The sequence below is a fragment of the Rhopalosiphum padi genome, chromosome 4, assembly GCF_020882245.1.
Source record: "Rhopalosiphum padi isolate XX-2018 chromosome 4, ASM2088224v1, whole genome shotgun sequence".
NCBI lineage: Eukaryota > Metazoa > Arthropoda > Insecta > Hemiptera > Aphididae > Rhopalosiphum > Rhopalosiphum padi.
Window position 1 is genome coordinate 46,860,608 of NC_083600.1, and position 13,915 is coordinate 46,874,522.

Genomic DNA, 13,915 nt, shown 5'->3' on the forward strand with positions numbered 1-13,915 from the left:
GAGGTGCTTGATTCTTGACTTAAAATATTTTTTCATACTCGTATGATTTTTTTTTTTTTTTTTTTTTTAGTAGTACTATGTATTCTTTGAAACGCATATTTATCGTATACACATGAGTTAGGTTTTTATTCAACTGATTCTCCCTACCGTATACGACTTATATTTCCGTCACTGATCTCTGGTGGTTGTACGGGCGCGGCGAGCATATTTTATAAATACTCCGTTCAATTGACTAGAACTACACTTAAATCTACCTTTAATGAAGGTCCTTCATATATCCACATACGTACAGATTATTATTATATAATATATATGTATATATATATATACCTATAAACAAGTGTGTATTGGATTTCAAAAGATCTACGCTCGAATAAGTTTTAAAGCGTGACTATATTAATTGTTTAGGATGACGAAAAACCCCGCTGTTACATTTTTGTCGAAACCCGTGACTATTGTTATATATATATAACGTATTTATTTTGACTGCGATATTGTTATAATATAATACTATTATTATGTGCGTATATCGATCGGTTAACTTCTTTGGCTTTGCTCCTAATCCCTGTACCCGCGCGCGTATTTAATATGATATTCTGTCAAATTGCCGGGCGCGATTCAATCGCTTCTATATTTAACGCATTCGCCGTATAGCTTTTTGGTGTCGACTTCCGCGACGTTTTCACTAATAATGTATATTATATTAATATGACGGTATGATCGATGGGCGATTAAAATATAATTTGAATTCCTTTTTGCTGCGAAAAAATTATTTTCGTTCATCCACACCTGCACTTATTATAACTGTAAACTACACGTACTTATATATACCTTCCTAAAAATTTGGTAATAATCAGATGACAATAATAATATAATAAAACATAAATATGATAAGGACTCTGTGCAGGTGGTGGTGTACGTTATATATTATTATAATCAGTGAGCGTAAAACGCTGGCCTAAATCGACTAGTGGTTGTATTTTAATCGTTTTCGTATGTTCGAAGGCTCTTATATAATATATAGCTTCGGAGGGTTAACGTACCGTTTGTTCGCAACAAACGCACCGTATGTTCGGTCGTGAGACGCGCGCGGTATAACGATATTGAGTTTGCGAAAGAAATTTACTGTTCAACGCGGAGAAAAAAAAAATCTTTGGTTTTTATTTTTATTTCAGCACCCTCTCGTCCCCATGCGTGTATTCCACTATCGCTTATAAAACATGTAAATTTATGTTTTCGACGTGCATTTGCATACGCGCAGAGGGTCCGCGTAGCGAAAAACAAAACAACAACCGACAAACACTTTCGACGCGTATCCGAGTTACGCTTATTGGATTTCAGCCGCCGTCGCGGGTAGAGCGGGGTCGTTGTCGACGTCAACGGCGGCGGCGATTCTATGGCTTTCTTATGTGAGGGAAAAAAATAATAAATGTATTGTGTTTCATAAATCTACTAAAAGTCCACCGCTCGAGAGGCCTCGAAAATCTCCGCCCGACAAACGTCGGGTTTCGGTTGAGACTAGCTAGAGACTACAGTATTATTTATATATTATATACATTTGTGTCACTCATTATTTTTATTATTACATTAAAAGAAGAATTGTTTCTAGTTTTTTTTTCCCCGTTACTTTCCACCTGCTGCTCCAATAATACATGATACAGTATTATTGTTTCCACACGAAATATACGTACAATGGCTATATCTAAAACTATGTGTGTCTGAAGGTCAAGGGAATCTAGTTTAAGGTAGAACTTGATTAGCGGGTAGTTAAAAAATCACGACAGCCGTTGATATTGTGTATAGAAAAGATTAGAAAATCCCCAAAACTACTATCGTAAATACGTAATTACCTAACTGATAAGTGAAAAACAAAATAAGTAATGTTCTTTTGATTCCTACCTAGTTTAATCTTTAAATGTATAATAATAGTAATAATAATAATCAATACAACAAATAATTGAACGATGCATTATGTATGTAATCTAGTAAACTTAAAATTCAGTATAAAATATTAAGTCGTGGTTAATTGTTGATAACTGCAGGTTATTTATACCAATCGCGTAATGCTTTTCACAGCAATTATATCTCTGAATAGGTAACAGTTATTCTATGATTATAATGTGAGGTAATGTTGTAGTTACTATTCCTATCAAAAAATAACATATTTTAGAGTGTAAAAACCCAACTAAGTTAAAAAAAAATAGTTAAATTATATAATATTTGAACGATTTACTAACTAATATTTAAAATAATTAAATAGCTTAAAATGATAAACAACCTATAACTCATTTTTTTCTGCCTAGCAGTATATAATATATATAATATGTATGTATAGTTAACGCCTACAATTTAATAGCAAAATTTTCGAATTTACTAATGATTATAAAATAAATATAATTTATTATTACACAATAAGGTTGTTGATTATGTATTAGTTGTATATTATTATGTATAAGAATTAAAGATTTTGTTAAAAGATAGAGTTTATTATATATTAGGTATTGCTTTAATGTTAAAATTGTCTAAATAATCGTAGTAAAATTGCTAAAATCCTGTTCACAGATCATCATCACACAACAGCCACTTTATTATGTAGCTCCCTCACTCGGTTTCTGAATAATTATAATAACGTGTTCATTAGGTACGTCCAATGAGTAGATTCTTACGCTACCACCCTACAGTCGGCACAATCAATTATTAAATATTTTCCATTGTTCAAGTTTACTTTTTTTAATTTAAACCCACGTCACGGGCTATCTCAAAAGCACGTGCCATCCTGCAATCGTGTGTACTGTATACTACGAACTGCCCCCCTCCCCCCCCCCGTAACAATTTTGTCGTAAATCTCGACAATAATAATTAGCCGAAACAAGCGTGGGAGACGGGTGATGGGAGTCAGCCGCTTCGTTGCATCAGACGCCCAAAATATAATGTGCAATCGCGCTTTAATCAAAACATGGAAACCACCAAAGCAAACGCCGTGAATACCATCACAGAAAAAGATAAAAATATTTGATGAATTCGCTTGAGTTCGCGTGTAATACTATAGTTTACCCTGTCGTCCCTTTTCTCTACGGCGTTTTCGTAATCGTTCGTTCTGATGTCTTCTTCGCGTCCGCCAAAACTATTGCGACCACGCTACAGTTGCACTCGTGTACATATTATATAGTATAATTTGAAATGGTTTCAGCCATCTATTACGAGGATGACCATCATGTCTACAGCTATATTACTCGCCGAAAAACACTTTTAACTGTCCTGCGTTTGGCCGATAAAGAAGTCATAAGCACGCGTTGTATATAAACGCATATTATATGTAATAGTTTTTGTCCACCGATTTTCAAGTCAGAGATAGACGATGGGTTGCATGCAGATCATTCGCTTGTGTTGTGTTTCGGTACCGTGGCTTACACGCCGTATACATAGTATATATTACTTATTAATAATAAGTACTAATATTTGAACTCGAACAATCGGTATATTTTATATTATATATGACCTGAAATGTTTAGATTACATAACGTTCACCGGTCGCATATAATGACAATATCGTTAAAACATACTACGTGTATGAATGTATGATGATGTATCCGATGACGGCTAATATATAATAAACCACCATACTGAAAACTGGACACACAGTATTGTATATGTGCGTTCTGTGTTAACTATATATTTTTATTGTTTAACATAGTCTTATCTAAGTAGCTTGTACATGATAATTTTTTTTTCAAAATGACGTTATTTCTATAAATTTGATTTATATAGATAAATTATATTTATTTATTTTTGACATATTTTAATGTACTATTCTATTCCACCATAGTGTTTAGTGTAAACCATGTAATGCAATGACTATATGTTATAATATACACTTAATAGTTGAAAATGTTCAACTACTTCACCTTGAGGTTTTATGGTTAATAATAGACTATATATAGTGAAATCATCAAATCCTTTTATACCCGAAATAGTATTATATAACTTGATAATTAATTAGAAAATTGGAAAAGCATTCCATACAAAATACGGTAATAGTAAGAAGAGTATATTAAAAGTTTATATTTGCTTTTTATTTATCGAAACTGATGTTTCGTAATATACTACTTTTATTATTAAACAATATGAATCAATTAAAAATCGTGACTGATGAGTTGAGTATAAATGTCTGTAAAAAAATATAAAAATATAATATACTGACCATACCATTAATTTTAATTCAACGTTAATGTGCATTATGCAAAATATTTTATAATTCTACTACTATATTTTAGAGAACAAAATCATAATCAAAGTATTTTAAATTTGACTCGAAAAATGAATTAAATATGTTACATAGTTTTATTGAGGTTGTTTGTTCATCGACTTCCACGTCCACGTTCTGTTTGATTACAAATTAATTTCCCTTTGATTAATTAATTTATGTTAATGAAAAGTAATCAACCAATAGTCATTTATTGCTGGAATAGATTTATATAAATATGTAATGGTTTTAAAACAGTTTAATTTGTTATCTTAGTTTTATTTATTGCGGATGTACCTATAATCGTTTGTAAAACACAGACGTTTCATTGGTTTGTTTTTATTTTTTATCCCTCGGTAGTTCGTTTTTCATCTCGACAAAAAAAATACGAAAAAGAAAGTAGGATTTACGCATTACATGGGTTGTATACAAGACCTATGGGACTTGTCTACGATCATAAACGGGTACATTATAATCCGAATTTAAGCCTGTTGCTCAATTTGGATTTACGATGGCTAAGGGTAGCTTAGCTAAAGATTTGTGCGACTGTGTTGTTGCAATACCATTAATAATATATATATATATATATATTGAGTCCGAGTGGAGGGGGGGATTAAAGAATATTTCATTTTTCCTATGAGTCCTGCTATTATATTTAAACTTTTAAAGACTACCGTCATCATTTGAAAAACCACAATATACGTTTAATATTAATGCATTGAAATTGGTTCCAAAAAAAAAAAATATATAATTATTATGATGTTATACCTTGTTAGAGAAAATAATTGTTAAAAAAAGCTTTAAATTATCTTCACAAAATATGAGAAATAACAAAATTACTAAAATTTATTTGATCTTAACTAGAATGTATAATCAGTTTTCGGTACTTGCAATTGCTTAAAAAATATTTTCTACAACATTATTTCGTTGAACTATTGTACCGGCAATTTAAAAATGTTAAAATGGCGTTCAATTATAACAATAAAAAGTAAAACAAAATACAAATATAAAAATTATCAAAGTTCGATTTTTTCTATATGCGTTTTTATAATTTATTGTTATTTCCACTTCTTTACTTTACTGATGACCGAGCAATACTGAAAATACGTTACGTACCATAATATCATTGCACTCGTTATAAACTTACAAATAATACTTATTCACAAACATACAATGCTTGCACATTGCACATTCACCTCATATTTTGTTTGTAGGTACTTGATATAGATGCTTATATTGTAGATATATAATTACAACCAATTTAATTCTATACGTTCATAATAATATAATCATACTGTTTATATTTAATATTCAGTAAACGTACTGGATTATTAAAAACATTACCGTGATTTTGTTGTACTATATATAAATATACGAATACATTGGTATAAGTGTGTGTTTATAACGTAGCTTTTTTTTACGATGTTAACAATATTTTTGTAACTATGATTAACAATAAATTCACTATAATTTATTAACGAAAAATGAATAGGAAAACGTGCCAGTTATTTTGTCATCGACGGCGTGTTGTATAGGCAAATTCAATACAGCTGTGTCAATAGGACGTCAATCAATGACAGTAATATAATATTGGTATATATGTATAGATAATACAAAAATGATTTTTGTAGTAGGATAAAGTAAATATAATTTCATAAAGAAAATATAAAATCTGAAACACTTCTTTGGGTTGGCAAAATTCAAGGTAAAGGAGTCAATTTAAATCTGTGTTAAGGCTGCAGCTGCAGTACAAAGATTAAAATTCTGAACGGATTTAATGAATCTTTGCATGGAGAATAAAATATATTTAATTTTTATTAAAAATATTTAATATAAAACACAAAAATATATTACAATTCAGATAATATTTTGTATAAATATCAGGTTCGTATAGGAATGTTAAATAGGACTTAGAACGCTAAAGAACTTTGAAATTAAAAAATGAAAGTAAAGTAGATGATTCAATTTTACCAGAAAATAAGTTATTTAAATATTAAGTTTATATTATAGACTTTACGTTGTTCCATAAACCTCTCGGCCGTAGAAACATAATTTTGGAGTGAGTTGAGAATATTTATTATGAATCAAGTATGAATCATAAAAAAGTACCTATATTTAACGTTGAGTCATTGAACATATTCTAACTGAATACAATGTCCTGCTGTGTAGGGGTCCTATATGATGCAGCTATAATTCAAAGGTTGGACATACTTATATACAATATAAATACCTTATAATTCCTTAACTGAACCGCTTTTAAATATCACCGGTTTGTATTTTTAAATTATAAATTATCGGATTATGTATATATAAATTTATATTAAATTTATTTTATTGAAAATAGGCAGTATATACTCAAGTTTTTATTTCATTAAACCAACTAAATAACTTCAATTTATATATGAAAATGATGTATTGTCCTTAGTTTATTTTTATATACCTATAAGGTTTGATTCCTTAAAAATAAAAATTATAGCAGGTACTATATTAGTTCAACATAATATATTGTTTCATAAAGTACTGAATAAAATGTTCGTTGGTCTGACAACGGCATGTTTGTTTTCAGTTATCTGTATATATTTTCCGTGTCGAAATAATGTGCCAAAGTTTCAAATAGATTGGTGATTGGACACGGATGGTACTTTAAAGAGGTCAATTTTGGAAACTTCTAAGTAGTTTTCAAAGAAATAACAAAAAAAAACTGTATATATAGTTTCATCACCTAGCTGTTTCAACGACATCTCTTTTTTGGTTATTTCATTATAATTAAGAAAAATAATAATCATAAAGAACAATTATTTTCACTGAACACTTACTTGAGTATAGACTTTTAGAAATATTTTCAATGAATTGAAATAAAATAAACGTATGTATATATATAATAAAATTCTACTCAAAACACATGGTAACAAAACTATTTTATGGTTTAAAAATCAATATAAATGTATTGGTATTTATTTCAGCAATATAGTTACATCAACTAGAGATCTTATTAAAATTAACACAAAACATATTATATATGTTTACAATTTAATAAAAAATAAAAACAAATGATAAATATGTTTCAATGATTCCCCGCGTATATTACCATATTCGTCTTTTTTAACGTACCTGCATGTGCATAAAGGTATTCGAAGAAAAATATTTCACATTTAAAGATATGGGAAATGAGCGCTTCCATTTTGAATCGGGTAGATAAATAAAAGTCGACAGAATAAAATCGAATTGAAAACGGCTGCCATTTTTATAATATATAGTTATATAAAATTCCATTTTGCTGATATGATATTACAAGGTAAACCGTAAACTTTTCAATCTCTATACTGTAAGCATAATATTATATTATTTTAATATGATACGTTTAATACGTATCATCATGACCTTAGATTTAATTTCGGGTGCATTTTTCTTAAATATCAAAATTATTGTTAATTGTATGCGTATATTCCCGCGATTTACTCGTCATACGAGATATTTAACTGTCTACTTATTGTGACGAATTTAGTGTAATAGTGTAACGACAACGTGGCCATTTCCATTTAAAACACTTTGTGCAATTCTATATGCATAGATTTTTTAATGTACAACTATTACAGTTCAATTTTTTTATTATATATACCGATTTTAAGCCAGCTGAAATGTAATAAGCTATTAACATCATATGTAATCCTTTTTTAGGCAGGTAGTAAAAACTTATCAAATTTTAAACTAAAAATTAAAAAATAGCTTATTATATGTCAGAAATCGTTGGATCAATAATATTTTATAAAAGTTGATTTTTCTCTTTTTATATTTATTACATAACACTCAATTTATTTAAAATTGCGTTGGGTTTGGTCTTAAGTTTCGATTACGAGGGCTCAACGAAATACATTAAACTTATACAGATTTTATTTTATTTTTTTATACTAGCTAAAAATGCACTAGTCACGCACGCTATAGTATTATGATAACCAAATTATTTCTCAAAGTTGTCCGTCATATTAGATTTTATTGCATGTTTCGTGATAAATCATGTATTGATTTAAGATTTAAGTGCTTAAAATAAATTACCGTGCGGAACCAATCAAATCGGTTAAGACTAAAATCAGTCATGAATAATTATTTTCAAAAACGACAGTGTATTGATAGATCTGAATAACATTCTTTAACAACTATACTTGGTAAATATATTCATTCAAAAATTTGCATTGACTTTATAGTACTTAAAAAAATTCACTTGTACTTGGCAAATTCTAAAACAATACATGTTAATTTTGAGAAGAACTTAATTTAAAACGAGTATGATACCCTTCACTGCAGCATTCACTGATTTAATTGTTCGCAAACTATTTCAAGAGAAAATTGTACTGTGACAAGTCATTGAAATAGTATAATTATTGTAAATTACTTCTGAGTAACACAATCGTTTAATATTAATTTACAAATTTAGTATCATAACATGCAACGTATTCAGTATTCACTATAAATCGACTCAGAATTGGGCACTCCAGATTAACACATGGATACCTCATGTCAAAAGAAGAACCTCCAACATGTGAAGGATGTGGAACCCTCCTCACCATCAAACACATACTAACGGAATGCCAACTCTATCAACAGGAACGAATGAACTCCAATATTACAGAAACACTTGATTCACTACTCGGTCCGGATCCCGCTCAAAACAGGAAAATACTTAATTTTTTAAAATCAATTAATTTAATAGACCAAATATAATATAATGTAAATATAAATATGTAACAAAAAAAAAAAAAAAAAACTGTAACTAATGGCCTATGATGCCGGGTTTTTAAAAAAAAAAAAAAAAATAGTATTCAGTATTGAATCGAATACGTTTGAGTTGCAAATTAACTGACGTTTTACATTTTCAAATTGGTTAAAATCTTGTTTATATCTATTATTTATAGATATATTACATATATTTAACCATTTCCGTATAATTGAATAATTTTTCTGTAAAGTCATAATATGTTTACATACATTTAATAAACATCGTTCATTGTGTAGGTATATACTATATTTATATTGTACTGCGTATATACAATTATATATTATAATATTCAAGACTGCCCGTTTTTCAAACTCTTAAACTATCGAGTAACTTAAACAAATCACGCTGTTCAATTGTTTGCCCCGATTTAATAAACAATAAGTAATCGGCCAACATAAAAGTCATTTCAGGTGATCTATATTATATTATTGAACACTCGCACGTAGAATCCCGTTCGTTTAATAACCACTGGATCCGTGTAGGAGTGTATCAGTCGCACAAGTGGAATTTTTAATTACCTTATATCATGTATATATAATATATGTTTGCTTGTGGGACGGACAAAAAAATAACGAACCTGTAAGTGTGCACTGGTATCATAACTCATAAGTTATTATGTTGATTAACGACGAACAACGACAGCGACGTCCGACGGCCGTAGTGGCACTAAAATGAATACGCGTTTAGACCTCGCAGTAATCGATTATTTATTGTATGGATATAGCGGCCTTGACGATTGTAGTGGCATAAAATATATAGTATAGTTGTGATCCTATGCTCGAGTATTGGGGTGTGAAGGATTTCTTCAATCAAGAGAATAAATCTGTCCGACCGACCTCCGGAATTTTACGTCATAAACCTTTACACCGCCACTCATCCGTCGATCCCGTTAAGGCATAGAAATAACAATATATAATAATGATGATTGCATAATAGTCGTTTTAATATATATTATTACAGTGACTTTACGTGCGAATTGGTTCGCGAGTTGAATTTCTAGTCGTCGGTTATACCATTTATACGTTGAGACAAATTATCTATAGTCAAATTCGGAAGTCCGTGTAGCTGTGTCACGTACAGTCTAAAGGACAATCGATTTTCACAAGCCTTGTTAAAATATTAACAATTTATTACTATGAATTTAAAATATAATAATACTACATTAGTATAGTATTATGTAATAATTTGAGAAAAAAATCTACTTTTTTGTCATTTCCTGTAAATCATATAGTCCATGAATACCCGATTAATATTTCTTACTCATTTCGTGGTAAAATTTTCCAAAGAGAAATTCTTACCCGAAATCATTCATAATAATTACCAGACTCATATAATGTCTGTACATTCATATTTGTAGTGTCTTCATTACGGATGTTAGGTTAAATTAGGTTGGGTTAAGTTAGACAAAAATATGAACGTCGTTTAAAATACCCTCGAAACCAAAATATAATGCTGTCTCGTCAGTATATTAATGTATATACATAGACTTAAACGGCGTCATATATACAGTTTCACAGCAATACTCATAATATGGTGTGTACTATTTTAGAACGTCGAAGTCGATGATGTTTGCACGTTCGTTCGGAAATAATAATAATAATACGACCGAAAAGCAAAATGTATTGTATTCAGACATTTTTCAGGAGAATTTTCAGAAAGTCTGCTTTCATAGGATGTAATATATAATGCAACGTCTTTCTTTGAAACATAGTTCTCGCAAGTCCATTTCTTAGTCATTCATCACAGACGAAATTATTCGATAACGCACTATGTATCCTTTCCGGACGACTAAATATATCATTAATTTGATATTCTTTATCATAAACACAATCCATAATTCAATCTAAAATTTACATATAATATACAGACTACAGCTCATTCGTTTGCTAATCAATCAAAATCATGTGTTAAATACGATATACTGAAGACAAAATAAATTTAATCGGTATATCTTCCCGGAATTACGTTTTATAAAATATCATATCGTAACGAGACAACTCTAAGTCGGGTAGCAAAATAGTTGTGTTTTTGATCAAATTTCAAACTGTATACCGGTTTTCTGTCAGCGTTCATTATGGCGCAAATATTTCCTTTTCGTCCAGACAAGCTGTCTAACAATAATATATCCCTTTATACATTTCAAAATAAATGCCTTATTATAGTAATTCAATTATACAACACCAAATGCATAAAACAAAAAAAGAAGCACTAACGTATATATTTATATTTATTATTTACTCGTGTCAAAATCTATTATTGTGAAAAACAAAAACAAAAAAATATATATACTCTGCATATATTACTATATTGACACGTCGATATGTAATATTCAATTTAAAATACGCGCGGGAATCGTAGTCTGCGCCGCATTATATGCTGCAATACGGCGATATTTGGTTATGAATACGTAAACGGTATACATTTTTTAACTAATCTGTGTACTTTTTTACCACCAACGTCGGTTCTAACAAACATTAATGATCACACACACACACACACATGCGAGCAGCATAACACTGTTTATTATTATGTGATATTTTATTCTATGTGGCCACGATAATAATATAGTTTATTTAATGTATTAATAATTGTATTTGTATTATTGTTTTCACAGGCAACATCAGGACAATGGTAGTACTGGACGTGGAGACCAAATCGTCGTATTGGTTGACCGTGATGGCTTTTGACCACGCCACCGTTCCCCTGCACTCTCGACTCGAGGTACGTACGATGATATTATAACGCTAATTTGCATCAATTATTTATGCGACCGGCGGCATGACTGGACGAATGTGTGTAAATCGAGTGTCGACGAAAGGGAATTTGGGGTCCGTGATGTGTATATATATATTCCATTGTATGTGTATATAATGCGCGTATATATATTGAACTTTGAAACATTTATGGACTAGCTTTCGCGGATAACGTACCGTTTGGCATTATTTTTTTACGATATTACATGACAACCGTAAAACACTACCGTTATACAGTATACGATTTTCGAAAAACCAGTCGATTCTGGTGCGTTAAAGTTTTGCCGCGGTCGTCTGGTTTATACTCACACATAGTTTCAGCTTTTCGAATTGACTATTGACTGTTCGAACAATAATATGTCTCACTACATATTCGTCTTTCATTCCCCTACATACGATTCCGATTTTATTGTATTTATACGATTCGATCTCACACGTATGCATTTAATGTACAGGATATTCGGAAAATATGGTTTATTTTTTTTTTATACACTTTTTTTTCTTTGGGTTCTTTGGCTGCTATTTATGTACCTATATATATATATATATTTATATTATTATCCTATCCACTGCAGTGTGTGTGCCATGCTCGACGCAGACGAATTACAAATTCTTTGTGACTTTGTTAACGCTCAATCGGTTAGTGTGATATTAAAATGTTGAAGAGAAAACGTACTAAATTCCTCTTTTATAAAATGTTGGTTCAATCGATTCGATTCCTTTAAACAGTCGCAAATACGGGTAGGTTTTTGTTTATAATAAACTCGGAAATATAAAGGAATACAAAAAGCTGATTCTTATATATATATATAGAATAAATACACGAACTTTTGTACATTTTTTTTCTAATTGTATAAAATCAATATTACTAATTTTGGGCATGAAAAACGATGAATTTGTTTATTTTTTCTTTAAGAAAAGAAAAAAAAAAATTATTTATTTAAAATGAATAGCGAAATATATAAAGAAAATAATGTGTTGGTAAACGAAAATCCGAAACACTTACAAAACATTATTAAAAAAGTGCACACGAATAGCTTCTCTCATATAATATCATACCTTTTATATTTAAAATTAATATATCGATAAATTTTATCGTACTATATTCATTTTCGTAGTATATAAAAAGAATGTTTTTCCAATTGTTTTTATTTTTTTACCCAGCTTTCATTCGAGTTATAATTCAAAAACCGAGTTAACATTGATTTACTTAATATTAGTATTTTTTATATTATATGATTTAATTTTCAAACATATTTATGAAATTTTCTATTTTAAATTTTTTTTAATTTTTTTTTTCATGTTTAGATTTGGGTCATTGCAGTTAAAATATTTATATATTTTACACTCGAAACCTATTGTAAATTAGAGTGATTCCTCTTTATACATTTGACAATTAGATCCAATTTGCTACCAGAAACCACTCTTAAAATTTAAAATTTAAACTTATTATATGCTGCTTTTAAAGTGCGCCACACAAAAAAAAGATATATACTTATAAAACGCATACATTCATCGATCTGCTCAGAATCTATAAGTACTTTAATTATTATATTATATTATTTAATATCACAAGACAAGAATCATAAATTATGGATATAATTAAAGGTACTTACTTTCAAAGAAAAAAACATATTGAGATTAATCTTTATTCTAATTATATATTATTATAAGGACTTTTTTCTGCGAATATAATTAAGTGATTTAAATAGGCTTTCAAATTTGTACTTCTCAAAATATAACTTGAATTAAATTTGATGTATATATAGTAGGTATATCAATCGATTTCCTTTGACTTTTGAAAAATCTAGTCATTTAGAATATCTTAACAATACTCGTTTGAATTTCAAAAATCAAAATATATTATAATGTACAAAGCAAATACGTAGAATTATTATTTTTTTTTTCACTTCACTAACCACATTTTGGTCGTTCACCATCGAAATCAATTCTTCCGAACATCCCTAGCTGTTTTATATTTCATTACATAACCACCACCCGTTCTAGAACTATTCATTTCCTCTTCATCTTTGACACTATCTCGCTTTTGAGCTTTACTAGTCCATAATTTAAATCATAACTTTTTTCATCGTCTAACGGCTTTACCTTCTGTACAAATCATCTAGCTGTGGTAATCGTAATTTC

At 29.4% G+C, this 13,915-nt stretch overlaps 1 protein-coding gene across 5 annotated transcripts in view; it reads left to right on the top strand.

The window, feature by feature from the left end:
- Positions 1-13,915, top strand: part of LOC132928888 (fat-like cadherin-related tumor suppressor homolog) — a 139,778-nt gene that overhangs the window by 92,414 nt on the left and 33,449 nt on the right. For all 5 annotated transcript variants that reach the window (XM_060993829.1, XM_060993832.1, XM_060993833.1 and 2 more), the window contains one exon: positions 11,632-11,738. In XM_060993829.1, coding sequence (XP_060849812.1) covers positions 11,632-11,738 — 107 coding nt within the window. The remainder of the gene's footprint in view (positions 1-11,631; positions 11,739-13,915) is intronic.